The sequence below is a fragment of the Semicossyphus pulcher genome, unplaced genomic scaffold, assembly GCF_022749685.1.
Source record: "Semicossyphus pulcher isolate SPU_LCO1_2020_fin unplaced genomic scaffold, fSemPul1.0.p SCAF_11, whole genome shotgun sequence".
NCBI classification, from domain to species: Eukaryota; Metazoa; Chordata; class Actinopteri; order Labriformes; family Labridae; genus Semicossyphus; species Semicossyphus pulcher.
In genome coordinates this window covers 12,112,986-12,138,037 of record NW_027211615.1, presented here as the reverse complement: position 1 = coordinate 12,138,037, position 25,052 = coordinate 12,112,986, and the positions used below count along the sequence as shown (strand labels likewise).

General features: G+C 44.6%; 1 protein-coding gene across 2 annotated transcripts in view; it reads right to left on the bottom strand.

Moving 5' to 3' along the window:
* The window catches only part of sash1a (SAM and SH3 domain containing 1a), a 176,127-nt gene extending 153,846 nt beyond the window's left edge, over nt 1-22,281 (bottom strand). For both annotated transcript variants that reach the window (XM_069683770.1, XM_069683778.1), the window contains exon 1: nt 20,818-22,281. In XM_069683770.1, coding sequence (XP_069539871.1) covers nt 20,818-21,321 — 504 coding nt within the window. In that variant the 5' untranslated portion in view covers nt 21,322-22,281. The remainder of the gene's footprint in view (nt 1-20,817) is intronic.
* Between the last annotated feature and the right edge of the window lie 2,771 nt (nt 22,282-25,052).

The window sequence follows — 25,052 nt, the reverse complement described above, 5'->3', positions numbered from 1 at the left end:
ACTTGAATCGTTGGTTTCAGTTGATCCTCTCCGCTTATGCTCCTGATGGGACACTGTGAGGCCTTAAGCGTATTTCATTTCTGACAAATCTGCACAGATTTTTTGGGGACAATTTGAGGTGAGGTTGTGGGTTATTTCTATGTAGAGCAGAATACTGTGGACTCAAGGCCAAATCAAATCAAATAAAGCTTTCTCTTTTGTTTATTGTAAACTTTTTGGACTAACCTTTTGCTCTCGTTTGCTGCAGCTAAGGAGCTTATTCTTGTGCTTCTGCAACACTATAATCCTGTTATGTTTGCACTGTTTAATGCATGTCAAGGCAGTGTGGATTGATCTCAGTATGCCTATACATTCGCCAACAAACAGTGTTAGAGTAATCCTGCAACATGTTTGAGTACACTGTTGAAAAAAACGTGTTTAAACCTGAAAAGTTTGCATCAGGGCCGTCGAATTTTTGAGTTGACTGAATCCCAGAAGATAAGTTGAGATACACTTTAGGGATGGGTCATGAATGTCAAATATTTGAATAGTCATTGATTGAAGAAGAAAAAAGAAGCTTTATTATTATCTATTAATAATTAGGGGACATTTTTCACTGTTATTACTGGAAAGTACACAAAGGTCTGAAATGCACACATGCATAAACAGAACTCTGTGGACATATGTCAGTGAGGGGGCTGCACATGGACATGCGCCCCGAGCAGTCGGGGGATTCAGCGCCTTGCTCAAGGGCACCTTGACAGCGCCCAGGAAAGGAAGTGGGACCTCCATGGTTGGTCTGTACATGGACTTGAACCGGCCACCCTCGGGTTCACAAGACAAGTTCCTACAGACTGAGCTACCGTCTACCCCCATACCGCAACCCAAAAAAATCTAAGAGTTCATACGACTATTTTCTCATCATAAATATGATTCTTTTTCAATTGTCTTTACCGGTGCCTAGTTGTGATGCCGCACTACCGCCAGACGGTGGCTGTAGCGCATCTGAAAGCTGTTTGCAAACTGCCGTTAATTAACAAAAGAAGAAGAAAGCATTAGCACCAGGTGCCGGTAAAATTGATTCAAAACAAATAAAATGTTCCGAGTCAAATTTACTGAACTTTTAACACAGGTTTCCAATTTCGTGCATGCTCCCACCGGGATGTGAACCAACTCTTAGATGTGAGTCAACAGCGCTAACCACTGCATTATGTAGCCATTTGTATTTGGGTGAATTTTATTATAAGGTATATACTTATATTCTTAACTTCAACTGACTCATTTTTGTAAGTTGGAAAACATTACATTAGTGAGACGACAGAAACACAAAATACTGACCTGTAACATTTACGCCAACTTCTTGTTAAACAGACAATGACTTATAAGTTACCGCGACTACTTGTTTTTACAGTGTACAGCTCCAATGTTAGCCATGTAGCTTTTTTTCCAAAGACACAGCGTCTTCATTCCCACAGTCTTATCCTAATTTAAAGAATACAGCGTTAACAGACAAACTCCTGTTGCCAGTCAGTCTCAGTAGCGGTCCTGAAGAGCCCGACACAATCTGAGCATTCATACCAAAAAAATGTGCCGGGGTCAGCCAACGCTCCTTAAAACAAACATCACAGTAGAGTGAAACTTTGCTGCAACCGTACTGCTTCAGGTCAGCTGAAAAAACGGTCCGCTTGACTCCCACAGCCAGAACTTGTGAAAAGCACGCCCCGGGTTTGTTTACAAAACAGGAGCGGAGGGTGTCGGGGGTTTGTGGATGGGTTCACGAATGAGGTCACAAGTGGATTTAAGCAGCACTATGTAAATGACCTTTCTTATAGGATTTCAATGAGCGCTAATCTGCCTGTATGACCTAGTCTCATCTCTCTCTGCCCCCTCTATTAACAAAGAGCCTCTGTCAGCGAGTTTCCCTCCGCTGAGAGAACGAGGGGAGCAGACACACACGCACACGCACAATAGATAACACTGCTCTGCCAGGAAATGCAGATAAACAAATAAGCCCGCTTTTCTCTGCTGCTTCTTAGCTGAACTGAAATTATAATGAAGACGCAACTTTTTCCACAGTAAATAAACTGATGAATTAAACACAAAATCACAGACTTGTGTAATTGATGCAAATGATGCTGCAAATGCAAAGTAACTTCTCTGGAGATGTGAATAGTCTGCATAAATTGCAGAGCGCTGAATTCTGCTAAGTAATCTCACGAAGCCACTTGAAAGTCATTGTACTAAACTCTTTAGTGTGTTTGTGCAGAGCATGGTTTCTTTCTCTCGTCCTGACCCACATTGTGTTTGGCAGCACAAGCCAAACTCATGATATGTCTGAGGGGTGTTGTTCTTATTTACAGAGAAGAGATGAAAAAAGGAGGAGGAGGGGTCATATCAGACTTCAAGCTGGCACCCTTCCACAAAATTGAGGCCATCTGAGTCTGATGCGCCAGATTTGTTGGTGTAAAAGCCCTAACTGGAGCCAGAATGGGAGACAAAGAAGAAAGGAAAGTATTAATAAGAAGTGTCTTACCTTCATGTGAAAGTGTTTCCGATCATGGCGTGCACCCAAAAGAGAAAGAGAATAGTCAAGATTAGTAAGAAGCTTCCATTGAACACAGAGAAAGGATTAAAGATAAAGAAGCACAGTTGGAAATGTATGCAATTTTTATATCAACGACAAACGTGTCTTAAATATTCATCTTTCTACCGTCGATTCAGAGCTCGGAGTGTAAAAACGTCCCTGCTTTGTGTGTGTGAGATAAGTTCATGCTTCCATGACGTGAGCGCCCAACTCTCCACTGCACACAAATAATGAATCACACCTTCACAGGGATCTCCCAGCTGCCCTGAACAGAAAAAAGCAACAGTAAGAAAAACATTCCCTCCCCTCTCTCTCTCTGTCTCGTTCTCTCTCTATAAGCAGCATATTAATGATAACTTCCTGCATGTGTGGAAACAGAGGGCTTGGCATGCTCCAGGCCCCCAGAGCTTCCCTTTTTTCTTTTTTGCCACGGCCTTTTCCGCCTCTGTGGAGACCTGATGAACGATTCCACTCGACCTCTGACCTTCAGTGGGGAGATACGTGACACGCAGTTACTAGCACATTAGCAGCTGAGAGGCCTGTGGGCAGGCTGGGATCCGCTGAGTCAGGATATTCCTACAGGACATGCCTGAGTCCAAGCCGTTGGGATTGAATGACCGTGGGTTTTCAGCTATAGTAACGCATTACTCCTAGGGCCTGGTATTTAGCAGGAAAGCGTTTGCCTACACTCTCTCTTTCATGGCATAGTGACCTACTTCTTCAGCTTTGGCTTCCACCCTGGCTTTCCAATCCTGAGGTGTGACATGCTAGGTGGAATCCAGTTGGGAGGATTTATAGCACCGAGCCTAAGCCACCTACTTCCTGTCAAAAAATGATACCTCGAGAAGCACTAACTGGGTAGAAAACCTGATCTCTGTCGCTATGATTACTGCAGAAGGCATGTCAGAGATGCCTGTCAGTGGGTTTATTGTCCACAGCATCACAGGAGAGCGACATACCAAGAAAATCTCAGCGGAGATCCTACATGTTGCCTTGGAAAACCAATAACAGTCAAAAAAGCATGTTTCCATGGCTTGGAAAGAGGACGGATGCCAGACCTGACATCCTATAATGAGCTGGTAGTGAACGGGGTTCAGTGGGGGGCTTCACTCAAGCCTGGTCGGACTGTCAGGGTAAATAGGCGGGCTTCATTCTCCCTTTCAACAGGGAGAGAATACCCAATAGAGAAGTTGTCACTGCGGTCAGCATCAAAATATTCTACTTGTTTACACTGAAATTGTAGGTGTGGGGTCAATGTGGTAAAGTAGCACACATGCAGGGTAGATGTGTGACAAGAGCAGGAGGCGAGAGGATTCTCGGAGACCAAACTGAGCAAAGTCTCAGTGAAAAAACTGTCACACTTCTGCACAGAGAGACATGCCAGAGCTGTTTCCGTCTCCTGGAGGGTCAGAGTGCTGACTCGATAGGATGTATCCTTGGCAAGAAGCCGCATGGACTTTTATCAGCTACTGGACCACAGAGGCAGGAGGCTGAGATGCTGAACATTATCCATAATACAACACTGAAGGGAAAACAGAGGAAAGTGAACTCCTACACAAAGTTGCCAAGTGAGTCTATTTACTGTAGACAATCTTCACCAAATAACTTCTGAATCTGCTGAGATATATTTTCAACACTCAAGAAAGACGAGTAAACAAAGAGGATAAAGTCATGTCATTATGTAATCGTCTCCCTAGAGTTGTTCCAACCGACACATCCCGACGCCCATCCCAATTCCAGTATCAAAACAGATACAAGTATCTGTAGCGGTGCCGATACTAGTTTCCATACTGATACAGATACCAGTACCAATACCAGTATCAATACAGATACTTGTGTCTGTAGCGGTATCAAACTGTACCGATATCAGTATATATACAGATACTAGTATTGGTACCACTACAGATACCGGTACTGATGCTGGTATTGGTATGGATACTGGTATTGGTACCGATACAGACACCAGAACAGATACCAAATACCAGTATCGATACAGATACTGTTGTCTTTAGTGCTACTGATATGAATATCCGTACCGATACAGATACCGGTACCAATAGCAGTATTGATACAGCGATACAGATACTAGTATCTGCACTGATACAGATAATGGTACCGATACTAGTATCTGTACTGATACAGATACCAGTATTGATACGGATACCAGAATCAGATGCAATACCATAAACAATTCGCCCATAAAAAATCCACTTGTTTTAGGTAATTATCATATGAAAACAAAAGTTTGATGTGAGCATAGTGTAATGTTAGTACAAACTAGCAAAATGTCTGCAATCAGTGTTTTTACATCAACAATATGTGTAGTCTTTAAACGCACCAGTATCAGAGTATTATACTCAGTATCAGCCAATACTCAAGCCTAGGTATTGAATCTGTATCAGGAAGGAAGTAATGGCTGTGGAACGTCTTTATGTCCCCAGATTTAGTCTGCAATACACAAGCTAACTCCTGAAGAGAAAATGCACAACATGACACACTTGTGTTTCTGACAACGCCCCCCAGCCTTGTTGATACTGAGTAGATTACATAAGATGCATTCAGAGGCCCCATGTGGCCCCAGTAGGATACTAACTGGTGCCGAGATGCATGTGTGCTTCCTCACGCAGCAGTTGCACTGATGTGCATCCAGTGTAAAGGCCTGTTTTCGCAGCAGGCTTTACACGGTAGTGATGAGACAGCTGTAACAAAGCAGCCAGAACAAAAAAACGTGCCGCTTCCTCTGAGGGGAGGAGCACACACGCAGCACAGTGTTCAGGAGGGGAAGGGGTTGTACATTTTTTAACTCTAACTAAAAACTTTAGATATAAGTCAGTGTTCGTTTTGGTTTTGATTTTCTGATATTGATTTAACTTGAGCCCATTTCACTGGGACCAAAGCACCAAACTGGAAAGTAAGTGACTGTTAGCTGCAGAAAATATTGGCAGTGTGAACATTCATGTATATTCTGTGATTGTTCATGTGTAGTGCCTTCTTGGTGCCTTGTATTGCTTTGTTTTCTATTGTAATAAAAAGCCAGGAAGGCTTATGCACTGCCAGTTCAGCTACTTAAACCTTCTATAGCATAAAGGACAGATGCATATGCATAATCCTGTGGTACCATACATGTTTCTCCTACCATTTAGCTTCCCCAAACACAATTATCTGTTGGCACGACTGACTGTAATTAGCATGAGTAGCAGTAGCAATCCTTGCTAAACCAAGGAGACAAAGAAAAGAGCTGCACCTTGAACCTGATGGAACTTAAGCAGCAAGGCACACATCTTTATCACTACCACTTAAAAACAACCACAGCTGAGAGTGAGGCACTATGGGAAATCCTCCCAATCTGTTCCCTCAGACTGTGTAAACAGCATCGCTCGTGTGACCGGAATAAAAAGTCACATTTGAAATTCTCTGAGGACAAACTGCCATTTCATAACAAAAGCCTCTCCCCCAAGTGAAGAGGGTTCATCATCAATACCCTGATTAGGCTTACAGGAGAAGCCTCGTGCTAATCAACAATAAGAACACTTGAGCCTTGCACGCTCTGTTGTGATTTTGCAGGGTGATGATGACGGAAACGGCGAGAGGCTTTGATTTTCTAGACAAACATGTTTAAGAAATACAACGGAGCGCCTGCCCTACATGTATCTGCTGGGGAGGAGCGACGACGCTCCTTTGTTCTACAGCAATATACAGCCGATAGAGGAAGGAGACACAGTAACAACATATTTACAGACATGTCTTCCTTTCCTCTTCCCTATATCATTTCCACACAAAGCCTAAACCTGATCCTCCATTCCAGGCAGATTGTAAAATATGAATGGCCACTTTACATAACAATTGATAGAAGCGCGGCTGTGGGATTCCTGCATGACAATGAAGACAGTCTCCGCACACAATCGCTGCCCTCAACTTCCACTGCTGCATTGTAGTCCACTTCCACAAGACGCCTAAGAGCGGCGGCAACTAGAGCCGGTAAAGACCTTTTGTCTTCTTCAGGGAAGTATTAGCAACGTAATCTACTTCTCTGATTCAACTATAGTTCTTCTACTTGAGGATCACGAGGATGAGGGTTGCCCAGTTGGAGCGAATTTCAGTGCTTCGAGTGCAGTTTAAGGAATTTGGTTTTCAAGTCCGGGTAAAGTAAGGGCTCTGCTTGCTTTGGTGGAAAGGGGGTTAAAGAGGGGTAGGTGGGCTGGCTAGCATTCAATTGTTCTATAAATGGAGTGGACAGGGATCAAAGCTGCAAGGGTTGCTGGGAGAAAGAGCTGCTGGGAGAAAAAGCCCAGTCCTGTGGCCCATTGTTCTGAAATGACAGTGGTTTCTCATCCAAAGGGGACAAATGGACATTGACCCTGACAAAGGCTCATATCACAATACAGTCCGCCTGAGGAACGCTCAGTACCAAGCGTTCCCATGCTGCTGTACGTGGCATACACTTCCTGAGATTTAGAAATTGGTAGGGTCCTAAATCTTGCTTTGTTTCCCTCCTGAAAAAAGGTTTTTAAATCAGGTGTTCCATCTTTAAAGAGACAAATTCATCGAAGGCATTCAATTTGCACGCTACAGTTTACTCTCCCCACAGACGAGCACTTCACTCAGTCGCTACATCCCCAAACCCCAGCAATCATCCTTTCATGCTTTATGAACCGACTCATGATCTAATGGTTCCTGTATTAATTATTCAACTATATAACTGCTTTGGAGCACATGTAATGAAAGTAATCGCCTTACACTCAAGGCTGCAAACACAACCTTGTACATGCAGATGAAAACAGGTTGTTATAAATATTGTATATCATGGATGTGATTGTGGCGTGCTTGCTTTAAAAAGTCTCAAATGAGAGATGATGAGTCTGTCAGTCCAGCTCTGTCTCTGTCTGTCTTTCCAACCGTCTGTCTTTTTTTTTTTTTATCCGGTTGCCTGATGACAGCTCTGCCAGTCTGTCTGTCGATTTGTTTTTCAGTTTGCCTTCCCCGTCTGTAATTGAGTGAGAATGAAGTGAAACTGGGTGAGGATGTCTGTTGGAGCAGACACAATTCCTGAAGCACGACCCCTCCGCTCGGGCCTCGACGGCAAGCTGTCAGTCCGCCAGTCCATTGTTTGGCTTTTTGTGTGTGACATCATCTCTGTACTGCGTGGATCCATAGTGGAGAGGTGATTTACCGGATTAACACTTCCTCTGCAACCAAAGGCCACGACCGCCACAAAGGCAACGGATTATCAGTCTGCTGTTTCTTTGCAGACGACTCTGGCATATTCCTTGTTGCCTCTCATGTGAAAGTACAAGTGTTGAGTCATCAAATTCAGAACTGTTCTGAGAAACATCCAGCTCTCTTTGTTGTTTGTCCATGTTTATTCCATTAAACAAACCCGAATATACAAATGCTATTAACAAGCTCCTTCCGTTGAAGTAAGTCCTCCCATGTCGAAATCAAATAAGGACTTAGCCTAATCCTCTTTAAACAAAGCTAAGTTTAAGGAATCTGTCACTTGAGTGGTTACATAAACTAGTGCCTTTCAGGAAAAGTGACACCAGGCCCGTTGCTCTGAAGACAAGCTTTCAGACAGCTGTGTTTTTTCATGAGAGATCATTTAGTTAAGGTGAGCTTTCTGAGGAATTTGTTCACACATTCACATCAAACCAAGACTCTATGTTGACAGTGTAACATGAATCCCAAGACTAAACTGAGGTTGGAATGATCTAACATCCTTGGACGATGGCGCCAGGCCCTGAAGGTCAACCCTAAAAAACATGGGACTGGAGAAGACACTTTGCATTCCCAGATTTGTCTGAGAGACTTTCCTTAGAGAGAACTCTCTACAGTTATTACAGTAAACAGATTTTGGTTTGGCCCAGTGCTGGTTTAAAGATCTGCTGACATGAAAATGGTGGTTTTGCGGTTCACCCGCTGCAGATGAAGCGGCACCAAAAGAGCACATCCCAGACGTTAACAAAGGGTGACCTTAAATGGATACACGAGGATCCCAAAATACACAAGTATGAAGAAAAATGTAACTTTACCCAGAGGGAAGCATACTGAGGGACCAGACTGTAGGAGTGGAAATGCCTTCCCAGTGCAGTGCTTGTCGGGGAACAACACAACTCTTTGACTCTAAACCTGCCTGCATTAAATTGGATGCCAACCAGAATGCTAAGCTGTTACATCCCAACTTTTATTTCATTGTCTCTAGAGTTCCTTCACACTGCGTATTTTAGGGAAGCATAGAATGGTTGAATTGTTACAAGGTTAACCCATACAAAAGCAAACCTGACCAGACTTTTCTCTGCAGAAGCCACAGGACTCCAACCCCCACTGGAGCTTTAATGATGTGCAATTCAAAATTTGAGACGGCCTCAGCACTCACAGTGGAGTCCCCATTCATCGCTACATGAAGCAGGGTGGTAAGCGATTAACGTTTAATGAATAGAACAATTAACTCCAACAGGTACAGAGGTCAAAAAGCAGTAATTAAGGGGATGAACTTGGGCCTTCCATACTGAGCATGTCTAGATTGATCCACTAATGATGAGTGTGACTTGTTGGCTGCAGCCCAGCAACGGCCAGCTTAACCCTCTCTCAGAGAAAATAGAGAGTTAAGGGAAGATAAAAACGCTTTGTGACTTGGCCTCATTCTGTTCTTCATACTTTACTGTGCTCTCTTTCTTTTTCCTCAATAAGTTTATCGAAGAAAAGGAACTATGCGCCAGTCGGCAGGACATTCTCCCTACAGCTCCCCAATAAGTATATGTTTGGTAGGCTTGTAGTTTTCAGTCGTAGGGAGGAACATGCACTGATATGACTGTGCAAAGGTCCAACTTTGTTTTGTCACCCATCCATCTAGCCATTATCTTCCACTTATCTAGGGTGCGGTTGGGTTGCGGTGGCAGCTACCTAAGCAAGGTGACCCAGACGTCCGGGATATATAATCCCTCAAGCGAGCTCTGGGTCTGCCCCGGGGTTTCCTCCAAGTTGGACGTGCCCAGAAAACCTCCAACGGGAGGCGCTCAGAGGTATCCTAATCAGATGCCCATGCCACCTCAACTGGCTCATGTGAAGTAGTAGTGACTCTACTCCGACCTCCCCCCGGATGTCTAAACTCCTTAACCTATCTCTAAGGCTGAGCCCAGACGCCCTTCGAGGGAAACTCATTCCGGCCGCTTGTATCTGCGACCTCGTTCTTTCGGAGACTACCCAAAGCTCATGACCATAGGTGAGGGCTGGAACGTAGATCGACTGGTAAATCGAAAGCTTTGCCTTCATGCTCAGTTCCCTCTTCATCACGACGGTCCGGTACAACGCTGCACCGATGCGTCTGTCAATCTCACGATCCATTTTACCCTCACTCATGAAAAAGACCCCGAGATACTTGAACACCTTCACTTGAGGCAGGGACTCACTCCCCACCCAGAGGGGGCAAAGTTTTCATATTGGTGTATATCGGAGAACATATACATCAATACAGATATATCGGTGTTAGGGTCATATTGGCTGATATCTGGCTCACTGTATTTTGGTCGAGCCCTAAATACGCACACACACACTACTCCCCACAAGTATTCAAATTTGTGTTGGAATGTGCTGGAACCCATAAATGTTTAGTAAATGCTTCTAATATTACAAGCGGCAAACCGCACAAGATAAAAGTTTACCTGCAAAATGTCGGTGCTGCTTTAATAATGTGCAATACGTGTGTGAGTGTGTTTGCGTAGGCGTGTTTGAGGAATGTAGTAAGTGCCAGGTAATTAGGGTTCACATTCAGGTATGCAGAGCTGCAGGGAGGCCAGAGACAGACAGACAGACACTCAGTGGGTTTAGTATGGCTCAATCCCCTGCCAGGCACAGCCACTACAAAAGCACTCAGGTAGGGACACATCGACACTGGTGTGGTCTCGGTGATCAAAGCTTTCAGCGCGGCCCTGCCCTCATGCCTTGGAAATGGACCAATTAGGTATAAAGGGGGGTTTGAGAGGTGGTTGCGCTGCGTTCCGTACACCAAGCTGGCAGCGGCTTCAGACAAGGTAATTATACACACTCAGCCTGTCTGTCTCTCTAACACTCATACTCACTCATATCATGCCTCACTCATCTCTCTACACCCCTGCATTATATCCCTTAAACACAGTCCAAGATAATATGGGCTGACATGAGCCAAACTGTAGCTACATGCAGGGCTCTGTTGAAGGCAGCAGCACTTTAAACCCACCAAAAAGGCTCGTGCTTTAAAGACAGCACCTATGTAGTTGCAGGTAAGGAACTCAACTACATAGGATGACTCAAACCAGCATCTGTGTCAGGCCTCATCATTCTGATTCATGGAGCTCGTCAGAGCTACATGCACTGCAGGAATCACTGATGTTCATTTTTAACAGCATCTTCATAGGAGACAAAATTATTTAATCTTGTTGAAGGCGAATGACTAGAAAGTTCTTCGTCGAGGAGCAGAGTTCTTCTAAAGGAGCTTAAAATAATCCATCTCATGCACAGACAAGCAAATGACTAGTGCTCTAAAAATAGTCGGATTATTCCATTGTTTGAGTTTATTCATGGGAAATTAGCAATTTTGCTTGTCAATTTAAAAGTTTAATTCATTTTTTTTTTTTTTACAAAAAAGCAAAAATAAAATGCTTTCAGCCTCCAAAATGTGAGGATTTGTTGCATTTTAATTTAATTAATCATATCATTGCAAATTGGCCACGGGTTTAGCTCGGTGGTTAAAACAACATCACATGTAGCGAGGCCACAGTCCTTGATGCCGCGGCCCCGGGTTTGACTCCCGCCCTCGGCCCTTTGCCGTGCGTCATTCCCTGTTTCCAACACGATCCACTGTCATCTCTGTAAATAAATGCATAAAAAGCCCCAAAAATAATATAAAAATATATCACTGTAAGTTTAATAACTTTGGGGTTTGAACCATTGGTCAGAAAAAACAAGCAATCATAATGATGCCTTCACATAATCGAGATTACTCAACAATGAAAGTCATGAGTAGTTTCCGGCCTACAGATGATGCAAGATTACATTAAACCTTTAAAAAAAGGCTGATTAAATAGGTCGTGACCTTCATAGATTATTCCTGCTTATTGCTGATCTGACCCTTTCAGCACAATGAATTATAGATTGCAGAACTAACACCGTATGGGAAAGCGGCTTGAGAAATGTTTCGACACTCGTATTGGTGGAAGTACAGCTCTATCCCGACCTTCGTGTTTGCCACGTAAACCGTGAAAATGGTCAGCGTGAGAGTACAGGACAAACATATGGTTTGATGGCTAAATAACTTTGTCTCTACGTCAACTTTTATCCCCTTTAGTGTGCGACCTCCCAGCCTGCAGATGCACGGGAGTCAGAAGTAATCAGCCTTCTTGGACTGTAGGTCACACATGACAGCCCAAGGCAACACAGCTAAACCAACCCGATTTAGTGACAGCATGCATACAGCGTGTATCCAACCACGTATGGTCGCGTCTTTCTAGCAAGTTCTGTTTTTATGAGAACATTTAATGATCCCCTCCAGAGCAATCACGGCGAGTGTTGTAATGAGTGTGTGCGAGACAGAGACGTAGAGAGAGGGGAAACATGTGCGGATGTGTTGATTTGCGAGTGCGTTTGCAATCTGGATCCTGACACAGACAGATGCTCGGGCCTGCTCTCTTGTCACTCTCCATCCTGCTGGGGCTCTTGATATCTTCATTTTGCTGTTACTGTTCAAAGAGGAGTACAGGGTCATAATTTTGTACATGTACTGTAGCTAAAGCAGAGGATAATGTGAGTAGGATTTCTTTAGGTTATATCTGTCCTCAGCTTTGGGGAAAATGAGTGAGAGCTGGAGAAAAATGTGTAAAAACCCAGCAGCGACTGAACATCCAGCTTCTCCGTTTGCTGTTGCTGACAAGGAAATCCTTCTGTGCACTGAACCAAAAACATACAGGCTTGAATTTAAAGTACAGCTGTACCCGACTCAGATTATCAACAGAGCTACACAGCTTCAACTATTGTTTGCCCAGAAAAGTCCTGAATCAACCGACGTAAGTCTCGTGTTTTACGACTCATGCAGGCTGTTGAGGTACATTTAAATATTTCCAGCCAGTTACTTTGTTTGTGTTTCAAGTCAAGTCAGTGTCTTTTACCATATCTTTTAACCAGAGGAAGGATTTTAGTCAGCTAATGAGCTAAAGCTAACGATAGCTTGGCTAACAGCTCTAAGCTAGCCACACTGAAGAGCGTCTGAGACGGTTTTTTAACGTTTTATGTTTTCGCTGGTTTTCAATCACAGAGTTGAGTTTTTGTATACGTCTGTGGATATTTATTTCTGCCCCCAGTAAACACCTTTGAACCTTGAACGCTTAAGGGTTAATTTTACAATTATTTGAGTTTACAGCTTGCCATACTGTCTCACCTGCCTTTCTATGTCAAGTGTAGCAGCTAAAAAATACAAGTGCAGATATTTGACTGACAACATAAAAATGTGAGCCGAATTCAAAGGAGCAGCTCTAGTTTTACGACTTGAGATTTCTGTATTTGTAGCACGCTTGTAGTCAGAGTAATATTGACCAATCGCGTATCAGCAGGCTGCGGCGTATGCAGGAAAAACAGCCCACGTGGAGAGCAAAAGCAGGCGGAACGTAATGCGCTGTAAAGACATCCCGGCTCCCATCAGCGGCCATTAGACAACGATTTCGCCTATAATTCATCTCTATAAACTGACATCTGCATGCTAACAGCTAACAATCTGTACTAGAGCTAAAATTCAGATCGAGTTTGGCTACATTCCCTTGACGCGGTGTCATGAAAGTCGTTCAGCGTTCAGATATCCCAAATTCCTTGAATGCATCATGATTGAGCCGACCTCCGTTCCTTTTCCTCTTGAGGACCAATTAAAGTCAATCACAAGAAAAACGGTTTCTTTTTCTGTAAACAAAGCAGCACGCGGAAAAGAAAGTCTTGAATGGAAGTAGTCCCTAACCGCTGGCTACAGGGCCGGCATGTTCACCGTTGTCCCAGAGGCTATATCGCCGTCAGACTACAGCCGATGGGATCCAACATTGCCAATTCTGTGACTTTTTAAGCTGTGAAAACACAAAGGAAAAATAATAAAGTGAATTTTACGGCTGATTATAAAACATAGTTTAACTTTACTGTTGATAGCGCAGCCTGCAGTCGTTCCTGCTGCAGATCCTGTGAGTTCATGTCGACAGGCTGTCTGGAAGCAGCAGAAACCTTGGACCAGAATAGCTCTGATAATGTATCTGTCATGCATGTGTGTCATCAGGACCTGCTCCCCGGCCCACTGTGGAAAATGAAATGGCTGTGCTGACTGCCTGTGCTGCTTTATTTAAAGAGGTTACCATGACCGCGTAACTTAAAGTGACATACATATACTGTAGCTTACATGTGTTATTTAAATAGAATACATCTCCAAAGGCTAAAAAGGAGTGACATTTATACAGCCGCAAGCGTAAATGTAATTTTTCAACATGAGCTAACCGTCCAAATGTTGAGATTATCTTGGCTGGATAACTCCTGTTAGCAAACGGAGAGAGAGCAATGCAGTGAAGTTTGGCTAAACTGTAAATGTGTCATTTTTCTAACCGAGTCCGCGGAATAAAAAGCGCCCCCCAGTAGCCTGTTGATCATGTGAGAAGCTGCACAGTAGGAGGGAGCCCCTCTCACCCCGTCCTGCTGAAATGAGAGGGCCAGCTGCAAATACAGAATAAAAGCTGCTTTCCCACATTTGCACATGCTCCCAGGAGATGAGCGGTCGAGTCTTTCCTGAGGACGGACGGACAGAAACTCCCTTAAAGTATTACAAAAAGGGGAAAACCATGAAGAGGACAGATATGTTTTTGCATGAGAAGCACTTAAGGAACTACTTAACGTGGCTTCTTCTCAAGTTTTCAGGACAAACAGGAGTGCAAATTATCACAGGATTTATTTCACACATGAGTTCCTACAGATGGAAAAGTGATCACATGCAGTTGAGGTGATGAACGAAAGGTAAATTTAACACTGCTCAGCTGCTAAATCTGCCGTCAAGAACCAGAAAAGGTCACCGCCTCGGCTTGGATCACATCAAAGCTTTGCATTTTAGTCCAACAGGAGGTCAAAGGTCATTGTGATAGCCATCAGTTGCTGCTCTCAGACAGCTAAATACTGGTGCTTGTAGTTTATGCTTACCGAGATGGTTTAAAAAGGCCACTAAACACGGGTTGTTTACAAAAAGAGCCACTAAAGGAAGCGCATATGGGTCTTTTTCCATCTGATGGGAATGTGATCTATCCCCTTTAGTGCGCCACGTAACCCCGCTTCTCTACAATGTAAACAGCAGCTCTCTTTGCTAATTGACTTTCTCTGTCCTCTCAGGACAATAGAGGCCGGTCCTTGGCTTCTTTATGACTTCCTCTTTTTATGAGTCCTTGCCTGATTATGCCTTCAAGGAGCCCTTAATAAAGACTAAGCAAACAGAGCCTTTCAGCAGAATTCTCCGAGGCTGTTGTGAAAGGATTTGGTCCCTCCGTATGGCAAAACGCCAGCTCTATAGCGAGCATGGGACGGAGATGGAGAGGATATAGGGCGGGCAAACATAGGCGAAATGAAAAGCTCATGAAAAGCTCTCACTAAGGCAGTGAAAACACTCTTAGTTTAGCCGTATAATCAGTTGAAGTATTCTTCTTATCCCATAGGCACATGTATATGTAGTAGATCTACAACAGAGATCTGTGCCACTGCGTTGTTTCCTATCAATTTCAGGCTTCTCTGTGCTTGGCATTTAACCTGTGAATATATAGACTCTGGCGACTTTGCAGTGGAAAAAGATGTCAGACTTTGACTCCAACATATTACATTTTTAAGACTAGAAAAGTGGGGGTAAAAGCGCTGAAATTATTTTCACACTAAGCCTTGGCAGGTGCCCAGTCAGCCCGAGATCCCTTAACAGCCACTGTGGGCCAGCACAGGTCATCTTAAACATAAACCTAATTTCCTGCCTGGCGAGAGTGCTGGGTTATTAATCAAGATGAAAGCACCGAAACAGGAAGTGAGGTGAGTGTTTGGGCATGTAAGGTGATGAACTTCCTCTTTACAGAAACCTCATAACAAAGTCAGTTAAAAGCTGCCTTTTATTGTGCTCCCCCCAAACAGACGCAACACCTCTGGGCGTCTGCTGCATTTTCTACATTCTCCTCGCCCGTAAAGCTGCAGGCCTCTCAAGCTTCACACCCTCCACATTTGATCAGCTGTTCTGTGGGAGTCGGAGAAAGGGGGCCTTGAACATGCAACTTGCCAAAAGTGTTTGTGGAGACAGTAGCTCCCCCCCCCCACCGCCCAAACACCCACCAAACCTCGTTTAGCCAATAAAAATAACTCGCCAATCTATTTATTCAGTCTCGGCATGACACCCAGTTTTTATCACCCACCCATCGGCACAATGCTGGACACTTGCCTCCGCAGCCGGTTTCAATGGACGGAAATTGGGACTGCAAAACAGAGCAGTAGTGAAAGGACATGTGGCTCCATCAGCTTCCATACAAACAATGGAGAATCTCCCAGTGTTTAGCTTCCACTTCCTCCCCGAACGCAGCGCTAACAATGAGGCGCTATTATGACTGACTGTCTGCTGTTTGCAGCCTCTTTTCTCTGGAGGAGAACACATCTTCAAATTGTGTGGCCCTGAGGAGAATCACTTAAAGGAAAAGTGGTATTTTTTTCACTGAGAAGATAAAAGTTTTTAATCCCTGGAAGTCACCACAGCGTAAAATGTGATAGCACCTTCGATTTCAACTTAAACTTTATTGTCCCCGAGGGAAAATCTGTCCAGCAGCCAGGTTAGAGACAGAACAAGCACACACGTGAAGATAAAACAGAATAGACGTCACTTTCCCGCCGCAAAACGTCCCCTACAGTCAGACGCAGCAACATGGCTGCCTTCAGTTGGGGAAACAACAAAATCGGGAGTAAAACAGGCAAATATGTGCTTAAATGAAGGGCACCTGGACTCAGCAGAGATCCATACAGTTTACCAAAGACGCAGTGGTCCGTGGACAATCGACAAAATTGTTTCCTGACATTTATATGGACCTGATTTCACAAGAAGTACACAAAGCGATGCCTGAAGGCAAACAAAAGCTTGACGCTTGGTCGCACTTCAAGGCAGGGTTTATTGGCGAAATTAAATTATACAGATTGCTTTATGGAGTACGCTATTTAGTATCCCATCCTCATGAAGGAGGCTGGGTATTTAAATGATTAGTAGTTAGTACAACTTAAGGTATGATTTCACCGAACAATCCAACATATTAGACGCAAAACAGCAAACGCAAATCCACTTTGAGGGCCTGGAGACCAGCTCCAAATTGCAGTGATCCATTTGCTTCTCTTTTCTGTAGCTTTTGGTCGTCTGTAAACAGAAAGCTCCGACTTCTTGTCGCACAACATCTCTTTCCATTTTACAACCTCTCAGTACAAGCTTTCGCCACTCAGTGGGTGTAACCGCAGTGACTGAGCCTACCGTGCATCGCCTCTGTTACTACCTCCGATGCCGGCTCAAAGGAGGAACAACTTCGCCCCACCATTCTGCCTACAGAGGCCTAATAATCCCGCCTTGAACCGCCAGTGTAAAAAGAGCTTACGTGTCAGCCCTGTGATTAAGTGGCGACCAGTCTGGGGTGTACCCCGCCTCGCCCAATGACAGCTGGGATAGGCTCCAGCCCCTCGGCGACCCTGAAATGTTTTATCTCACAAGGATAAGAAAACGATCAAGTTGAGTGTAGTATGCCAACTGCTGCAATTAACAAAGGAGAGAAAGGATGAATGATTGGGTGAATTTTACCGTCAGTATCAGTCATTTATGAGGAACTTTCAGCCAAATCTGCGCTCTTCAGTACTGCAGTAGATTCACCAGCAGGCAGACTGGAAGCAGCATTTTCTCGGCTTATATTGTCCCCCGATGAGAGATCTAGAAACATGCAGCCTGTAGCACAAGTGTTTGTTTACATGCTAAGAAATAATACTCTCTCTCTCTCTCAGACAAGGGGTCTCTGCGGCCTTGATAAGGATCATGGGTATTTATTACACCCAGCAGAGTCCTTTCAGTGAACTGTTTGACAGTATAGCATACACCAGAGAGCATTTTCAGGCTAAGTGTTTATATTAGGTATGAATTTGCATAATGACAAACAAAGGAGACAAAGCGGGGAACTGTCAGACCAGACTCCATGAAAATCCGGGCGTATTGAGAGCACAGAGGACAGTTTAAATGTGGATGAGATCTTGGTTATACTATACAATGAACATCCCCTGAGACTGACATTGTGTGTCCTGTAATTGCCCCGAGTCTGCCTCTCCGGTCGCAGACTCCGCTGGGGGTTGACATCTCGTCTCAAAGGCAGAGAGAGGGGAGATATCTGCAGACCAATCACAGGCCGAGTGAGTCAAACCTCCATCAGCTGGTCACAGCTCCATCTCTTACACTCCTCTCACTCCTCCTGGGGAGAAAAGCACTGGGCTGGAGCCAATTCCAAACTGCAGGGTTACACACACACACACACGAGAGAGAGCGCAAGAGGGAGAGAGAGAGACAGAAAGACCTTGACCTGCTCATTCCACCTCCAAAGCCTCAATGCCAAAGCTCTGGCTCTAAATAAATACAGCCTTCAAAGGGAGGGATCGTTTAACCCTCTGGATCCAACACTTTGTTTCAGCCGTGGTTTCGACAGATAATCCCTCACAAATCCCAAATCTCTGTGGGATTCACAGTTAGCCAAAGTGGTAGAAATATGCAGACGGAGCTTACAAAACATGCGAAAATTGGAATAAAGGCTGGAATCAGTGTGAAAAGCGAGAACGCAAGAAAATGATATCATGGTTTTGGGTCGTACAACATAAATCCTGGTGTGGAAAGTTGAAGTAGCCACGAATGACTGTCACGAAATGAGCACCATATTCTTATAGGATCCGGTCCAGTTGGAATGGCAAGCGAGGCTGAAAAGAAGCTACACACACACGCACACACAACCAGTGTGTCGCACAGGGCCATAACCAGAAACACTGAGGACTTAAAGGGCCAGGTCACCGATTTTCAACCTCATTCCTATCATGCTATTATGGGGAGCTAATGCAATTTGGCTCTGCGCCTTCGGAGGACGCTATCCGCTTCTCCAGTGGGCCCTGGAAAACCTCCACTAGACTAGGTAAAACACGTCATCTGGCGGAGGCCAGGGAGCTCGCTAAACTACACTTCGTTAATCTAGGACGCCCGCCTCCGATGTCATGTCTCGTTCAAAATCGTCAGGTTTGAAATGTAGACTGCAGACCTGAAGATTATGTAGATGATCCACCGGTATATTCTCGTCCAATTTCAGATTCTGTACCGCTCTGAATGGAAAACAGTCGTATTTCACTCCAACATCTCTCGCCGGGCCGTTCCTTTCAGAGGGAGGGGCGCAATGCATGCTGGGTGTTGTAGGAATGTAGAATAGGCGAAACCGAGAGCTGTTTGTACAACTTTCTCCACAGCTATGGCGCCAATTTCAAAAATTATTGCTTCTATGGATTACACAGAGCAACAGCTTTGACTGACAGTGGCTTTTTCCAGGGGCGAACTGCTCCTTTAAAGACAAAGTCAGTAATTCCCAAGGAAGTAATGTCAATCAAAAATAGAAGTACCACTGAATTAGGACAAGTCCAAGTATTCCAAACAAGCTCCAAACCACAAGCATAGATAAAGACTGTTGCTCTGCTCATACGCTACTTTTACTCTGGATTGATATTTTCATTAAATATTCCAAATGCATCGTCAGGTTTTTTATTCACTTGTCAACAAAACTGCATGTTGCAAAAACCCCCCCACAAAGGACACAACCTCTGCCTCCTCAGTGGCCGGCGCACCCGCCAATCAAAAGCCTCCCTGTATGTAAACAGCCGTGATTCAGTGGAGCCCTCTCAGCTGGTGAAGCATATGATTCAGACACTTGTGAAGAAAAGGTCACTATCAGTCCTGTGAAAACAAGAGGCCCTCTCAGTCTGCCTCCTCGCAGGGCTGCAATCGCTACCCAGCTGGGCGCTCTTCTTCATTTACTGGCCCTGCCATCAACGGCCCGCTGCCCATTCATCACAGCAAAGAGCCCAGGCTCATGTGCTCCCGGGCCTTGTTGATCCACCCACGCTGAACGCTGAGGCGAGTCGGCGGACAGGTGAGGTCAGGGTAGATTAATAATCAGAGTGTAAATCTTTCTCACCGCCCCCCCTGCTGGAAATCACAGGCGGGTTTGAAAGCTCCTCAGGATCTCCTCTCCGCTCTCTGCTTATCGATCTGCAGGAACTTCATCGCCATCATTCACAGTGACGGCGACCTCTCAGTGCTCCTGCAGAGTGCGGCAGGGCCGACATGTTCGGGGCATCATGCCGGGATTAACCTATGACTCTGTGGCACGTTGCCTTATTGTGATGTTGAAATCAGTGATATACATATTTGCCCTTTACACAGAGCGTGCACTTTATCTGAATGACAATGACATTTCAGCTGAATGACAGAGGATGCAGAGGTCAGCTCCTTTTTGTGCCATAACTCTAACACACTGCAGAAACAGCCAGCTCTGCCTTCACAATAAAACTCATTTCTTGACTAAGCTTTCCTTGAATGTGAAAGGATTGTCTGACTTTTATTTTGAAAACTGAGTCTGAATGGAGCTGCTGTAGAGTCTTAATGATCTCAAAAGGAGTACTGAACATCTATGACTGTTTTATTATTGATATTATGACATTATTAATATTGCACATGACTGCATGAAGTCTGTATTCTTTCCTGCGACTCCCATGCAGTTCATTTTATTGAAACGATTAGTTTGTGCCAAATATTACAGGACATGTTGCCACATAAAGAACTGATACATTTTACCCACTTATGAGACATTCATGGAACAGTCTTTCCTCTTTTTATTGCAGCTATTTTGACCTTTATTTTGAAAATATGTACCTGTAGCATGTAGCATTCTTGAATACAACAAAGATATGAATAACTAATGCATATAGCAAAATGTCATATTCATGAATGCAAACTTTCTATAAGAATCAAAAAATGTTTTTGTTTTATTAAAGGTTTGATTTCTCTCAAAAGAATTCAAAGTGATTATCTGGCTATAAATGTCAGGATCATTAGGCAGTGTGTGTGCGCGTGCTATCATCCATTCTGCCAGGTGATGGTGGTGCTCTCTTTAGTGCGTGTGACCTGTGTCTACCAGGGTCCCTCTTACCTTATTAGAGTAGGGCGGCTTGGCGAGGTTGATGCCATCTCTGATGAGCTTATCCCTGATCATGATCTTCAGCTTCAGCTTGGGATAAACCACCAGCTCCCTCCTGTTGCCCAGCGTCAGGTTCCTCTGCGCGCCCATGTACCCCCCATTACGCCCGATGCGGTCACTGTTGGGCTCGGTCCAGGATTTGGATCCCCGCAGCCTGGACTCATACTGGTCCACCATGTGGCTGGTGTAAATCTCAGCTGCGGGTGGCATGGGCTCTAAGGTGAAGTAGAGTCCACTGGCCGTCTCCTGGGCTTCCTCTTTGAGCCTCCTGACCGCGTCGTGGATCCTCTGCCGGTGGTGAGGGATGTAAACGCCGATGGCATCCAGGTCCGGGTCTCCAATCTGTTTGCAAACCTCCAGATCGTCGTATCCATTATCCACAAAAGCCTCGACATACTGCGCGAGCTGGAGGGTCTTCAGCCACTCGTAGACGATGACAGGTCCGTTGCTTGTCATTTTGGCTGCTGCCTGATCGGCTACAAGTCGGAGAGAGACGCTGAAGTGACGGTTACTTTCCCATCCAGCCTTTAAAACGCATGATAAGGTTGTTTATAGAAATGTGCGCTTTAACTGAATATTGGGAAAGTAAAAATAACTGGATTAAACAATGTTTGGATCATCCATAGCACAGGTTTGGTTAGCATCCCAAAGCGTGTGTTTTAATCCATAAATACAGAGCCTTACATGAATAAAAGGCTCATGACTGCAACACCTGTCAATATTTACAAATGAAGATCACTTCAGTTCTACTTGACACAGATTCTAAATCCCAAATGTCTTTAAAACATCCACTGTACTCTCCCACGGTGACTTACCACGCGCTCTCAGCTCCAGTAATTATCCTTTAAACAAATAAGAGAGCAGTTGCCTCAAACTGTTGTCATTCAAATAGCTGCTCGACCAGATTTCGTCCGTTACGCACGCCGACTGCTGCGTCTTCACAAACGCTTTTACGGAGTATCCCCCTTCCTGAAAGTCCTCTGTATCGCCAAAAACGGCAGAGCGTTGAAGAAATAAATCCAGAATGATAGAAAGTCAGCTCCTGTAAACGCTCAGTTCCGCGTCCGACCGCTCAGTCTACGCGCAGTCCGGTTCTTCCTCCAGCCGGCACATCACCACACTGGAACCGCAGCCAGGAGCCAACATGCTCAGCGCTGCTCCTCTGCCGTCCACGCCCCCCCCCCTTCAAATCTCACATTTAAAAATAGTGATGCGAGTCCCTTTTTTTCCCCCTCTCTCCTAACTTGTCACGCCGCCTCGGGTGCATACACTGCCTCACCGGGTTTCCACCTACTTGGACAAAGTTGCGCGAGGACGCACGTTAAAACCTCGCGCACAGTTTCAATTGAAACCTCGCTGCAGGTTTGTGTTGCGTTATTATTCCTCTACGATGAGATTTCGTTCTCCCTACCTCTCTCTCTCTCTCTCTTTCTCTGCCTGTCGCTCTTACACACACTCTCACTCACTCATTCAGCATTTCCACGCTGTGGTTTCTCAGGACGCACGAGCTCCCTCTATGTGCATGCTGGGAAACTGCGGATTTTTTAAGCTGATGTAATAGGAGAAACTGAGGTGTTACATCCATCTATTCATTATCTATTTGATCAGACATTTCAGGCAGCTTCTTTTTTGACTTGTGTGGACTCCAGCTGCGTGTATCAGATTGCACCAATGGATGCAATCATCATTAGCGCAAGAAAGTGTCTGAGAAAGCGGAGAGAAAGTGGCACAGGGAATCAGACCGCCTGAATAAGACCTGTCCACTCCGTCCAAATAGATGCCAAGCCGGCGGGTGCTGATGCATGCTTTATCAAATGTGAGCTGACAGCTTGTTAGGGGTCAGTTTGATACAATCACTATCTCGGCTCAGGGCTGGAAGTGATTTGCCTCGGCCCATTATGACATGCGGCAGAGCTGGAGAACAAACACAGCAGCCGGAGGAGGAGGAGTGGAGGAGCATATCAAACAGGCACCTTTTCTTTTTTTTTTGGAGATGAGGTGTCAGAAAAATGCCAAAAAATCAGGGTGTCAGAGGAAGAGGTGCGTGCCGGAGTAGATTCTTCACCATGCTCCCAGTCCAATCAGACTTGACTTAGTTGACATTTTGTGTGATTTACCTGTCGGCTGCTGTGATTGTAATTACACAGAACTGCTCTATTGTCCCTCATCTCTTGTAAACACTCAGGAAAAGGGGGTTTGAGTGACAGGAGCAGAGGGGGTTAAACGTGAGCAGAGTGCGATATGATACATAAGAGTTTGTACTCATATTAGCGTGGAGTTCAGGATAAACAATCAGCTACTTTTGAAAGAAATAAGCCACATTTATCCGTGTTTATACAGTTTATAGTTATGGTTGTTTGTACAGCTAGCTCAAAAGCAGAGAAAAAGAGAAATATTGACAAAACCAGATGTCTGCAGATTCATGAGATCAAGTAAAAATGCCCACAGAGTAAGCAGGAATTAAAACAACATCCTTCAACATCCTAAAAAATCTTGTATATGGGATTTAAGCTTCCACAGTCCTGCTTTCAACATTGTTCTGGCTAAAGACATGTCATTAGATCGGTTACAGGAGCAAGGGATTATGGGAGTAGAGTGACAGATGGAACAAGGAGACTGCTGCTCTCTATGTCGGGTGGATTTAGAGAGTGTATAGGCAGTGCCAGGATCGCTGCGTTTCCACTCTGCTGCCCCCGGGGCCGTGGAGAGCGACCAGCGGGTGCAGAGAGAGACACAAGGGTGGCAACCTGACACGCGCGTCGTGCTGCTTGTTTGGAAATACACAGAAGTGTTAGATGGTAATATAATCATACTGATCACGTCTTTGCTGAGTAATATTTATCGTAGCACTGCAGGTGTTCCTGCACTTTGATGACTGTGACTTTTAAGGGAAATTGACAATAGTCGTGCTGGTTTTTCTGATAAAACTAACCTGACAAATAAATAAGTTTAGTGCTGTGTTCACAACCTTTTTGGTGCAAGGTAAAAAAAGTATTGAAACTTCTCGTCACTGGTTGGGGAAGTCTATCTGTGACCAGTTTAGACAATGAGATGTTTCTCATTGAGTCACTTAGAAGTACTGACAATGAAGAAAGATAAGAGGACAGTGACAAAGCAAGTAATTTCTGAAGACACCTTTATTTTCTGATTTATCGTGCCACCCCCACACTGGGAACCACTTATTTAACTTTTAAAGTTCTCCCCTGGAAAAAGCCACTGTCAGTCAAAGCTGGTGTTCTCTGTAATCGATAGAAGCAATAATATTTGAAATTTGCGCCATAGCTGTGGAGAAAGTTGTACAAACAGCTCACGGTTTCGCCCATTCTCCATTACTACAACACCCAGCATGCATTGCGCACCTCTCTGAAAGGAACGGCTCAGCGAGAGACGCTGGAGAATACTACAGTTTTCAAGGCAGAGCGGTACAGAATCTGAAATAGGACGAGAATATACCGTTGGATCATCTAAAAAAATCTTCAGGTCTGCAGTCTACATTTCAAACCTGACGATTTTGAACGAGACATGACATCGGAGGCGGGCGTCCTAGATTGAGGAAGGGTAGTTTAGCGAGCTCCCTGGCCTCCGCTAGATGACACGTTTTACGTAGTCTGGTGGAGGTTTTCCAGGGCCCATTGGAGAAGCAGATAGTGTCCTCCAAAGGCACAGAGCCAAACTGCATTAGCTCTCCATAATAGCATGATATAACTGAGGTTGAAAATCAGTGAACTGGCCCTTTAAGTCGTGGCCTGGTCCGCTTAGCTTAGCTAAGCTTTCGAGTAGGAACTCCGACCGGCCTCTCCTTACAGGGACCGTGCTGACCGTTATCTACTGTACGTCGCACACTTATAATTGATAATTACCTCATACAACACCACTCCAAACTACAGAACTATCCCTTCTAATACAAACCAAAAAAGTTGCAAAATATCAAATTTGAGGACAAAAAAGCACATAATGTTTGTTATTTTGTCGAAATAAGTGACTTAAATGATTCATCTCATTATAGGACTGATTCAGTACTAAAATCTGGTGTAATGTAGCTCTCTTTTCTTCATTGAAGTGCACCATCATATTGTACGAGTTGATATTGTACTGTATCATTGCTTTATGGTGACATAAAAAGGCAGTCTACGCCCGTTTAGAGCAACAGAGCCATTGCTCTTCCCGCTGAGTGGAGCCATATTGCC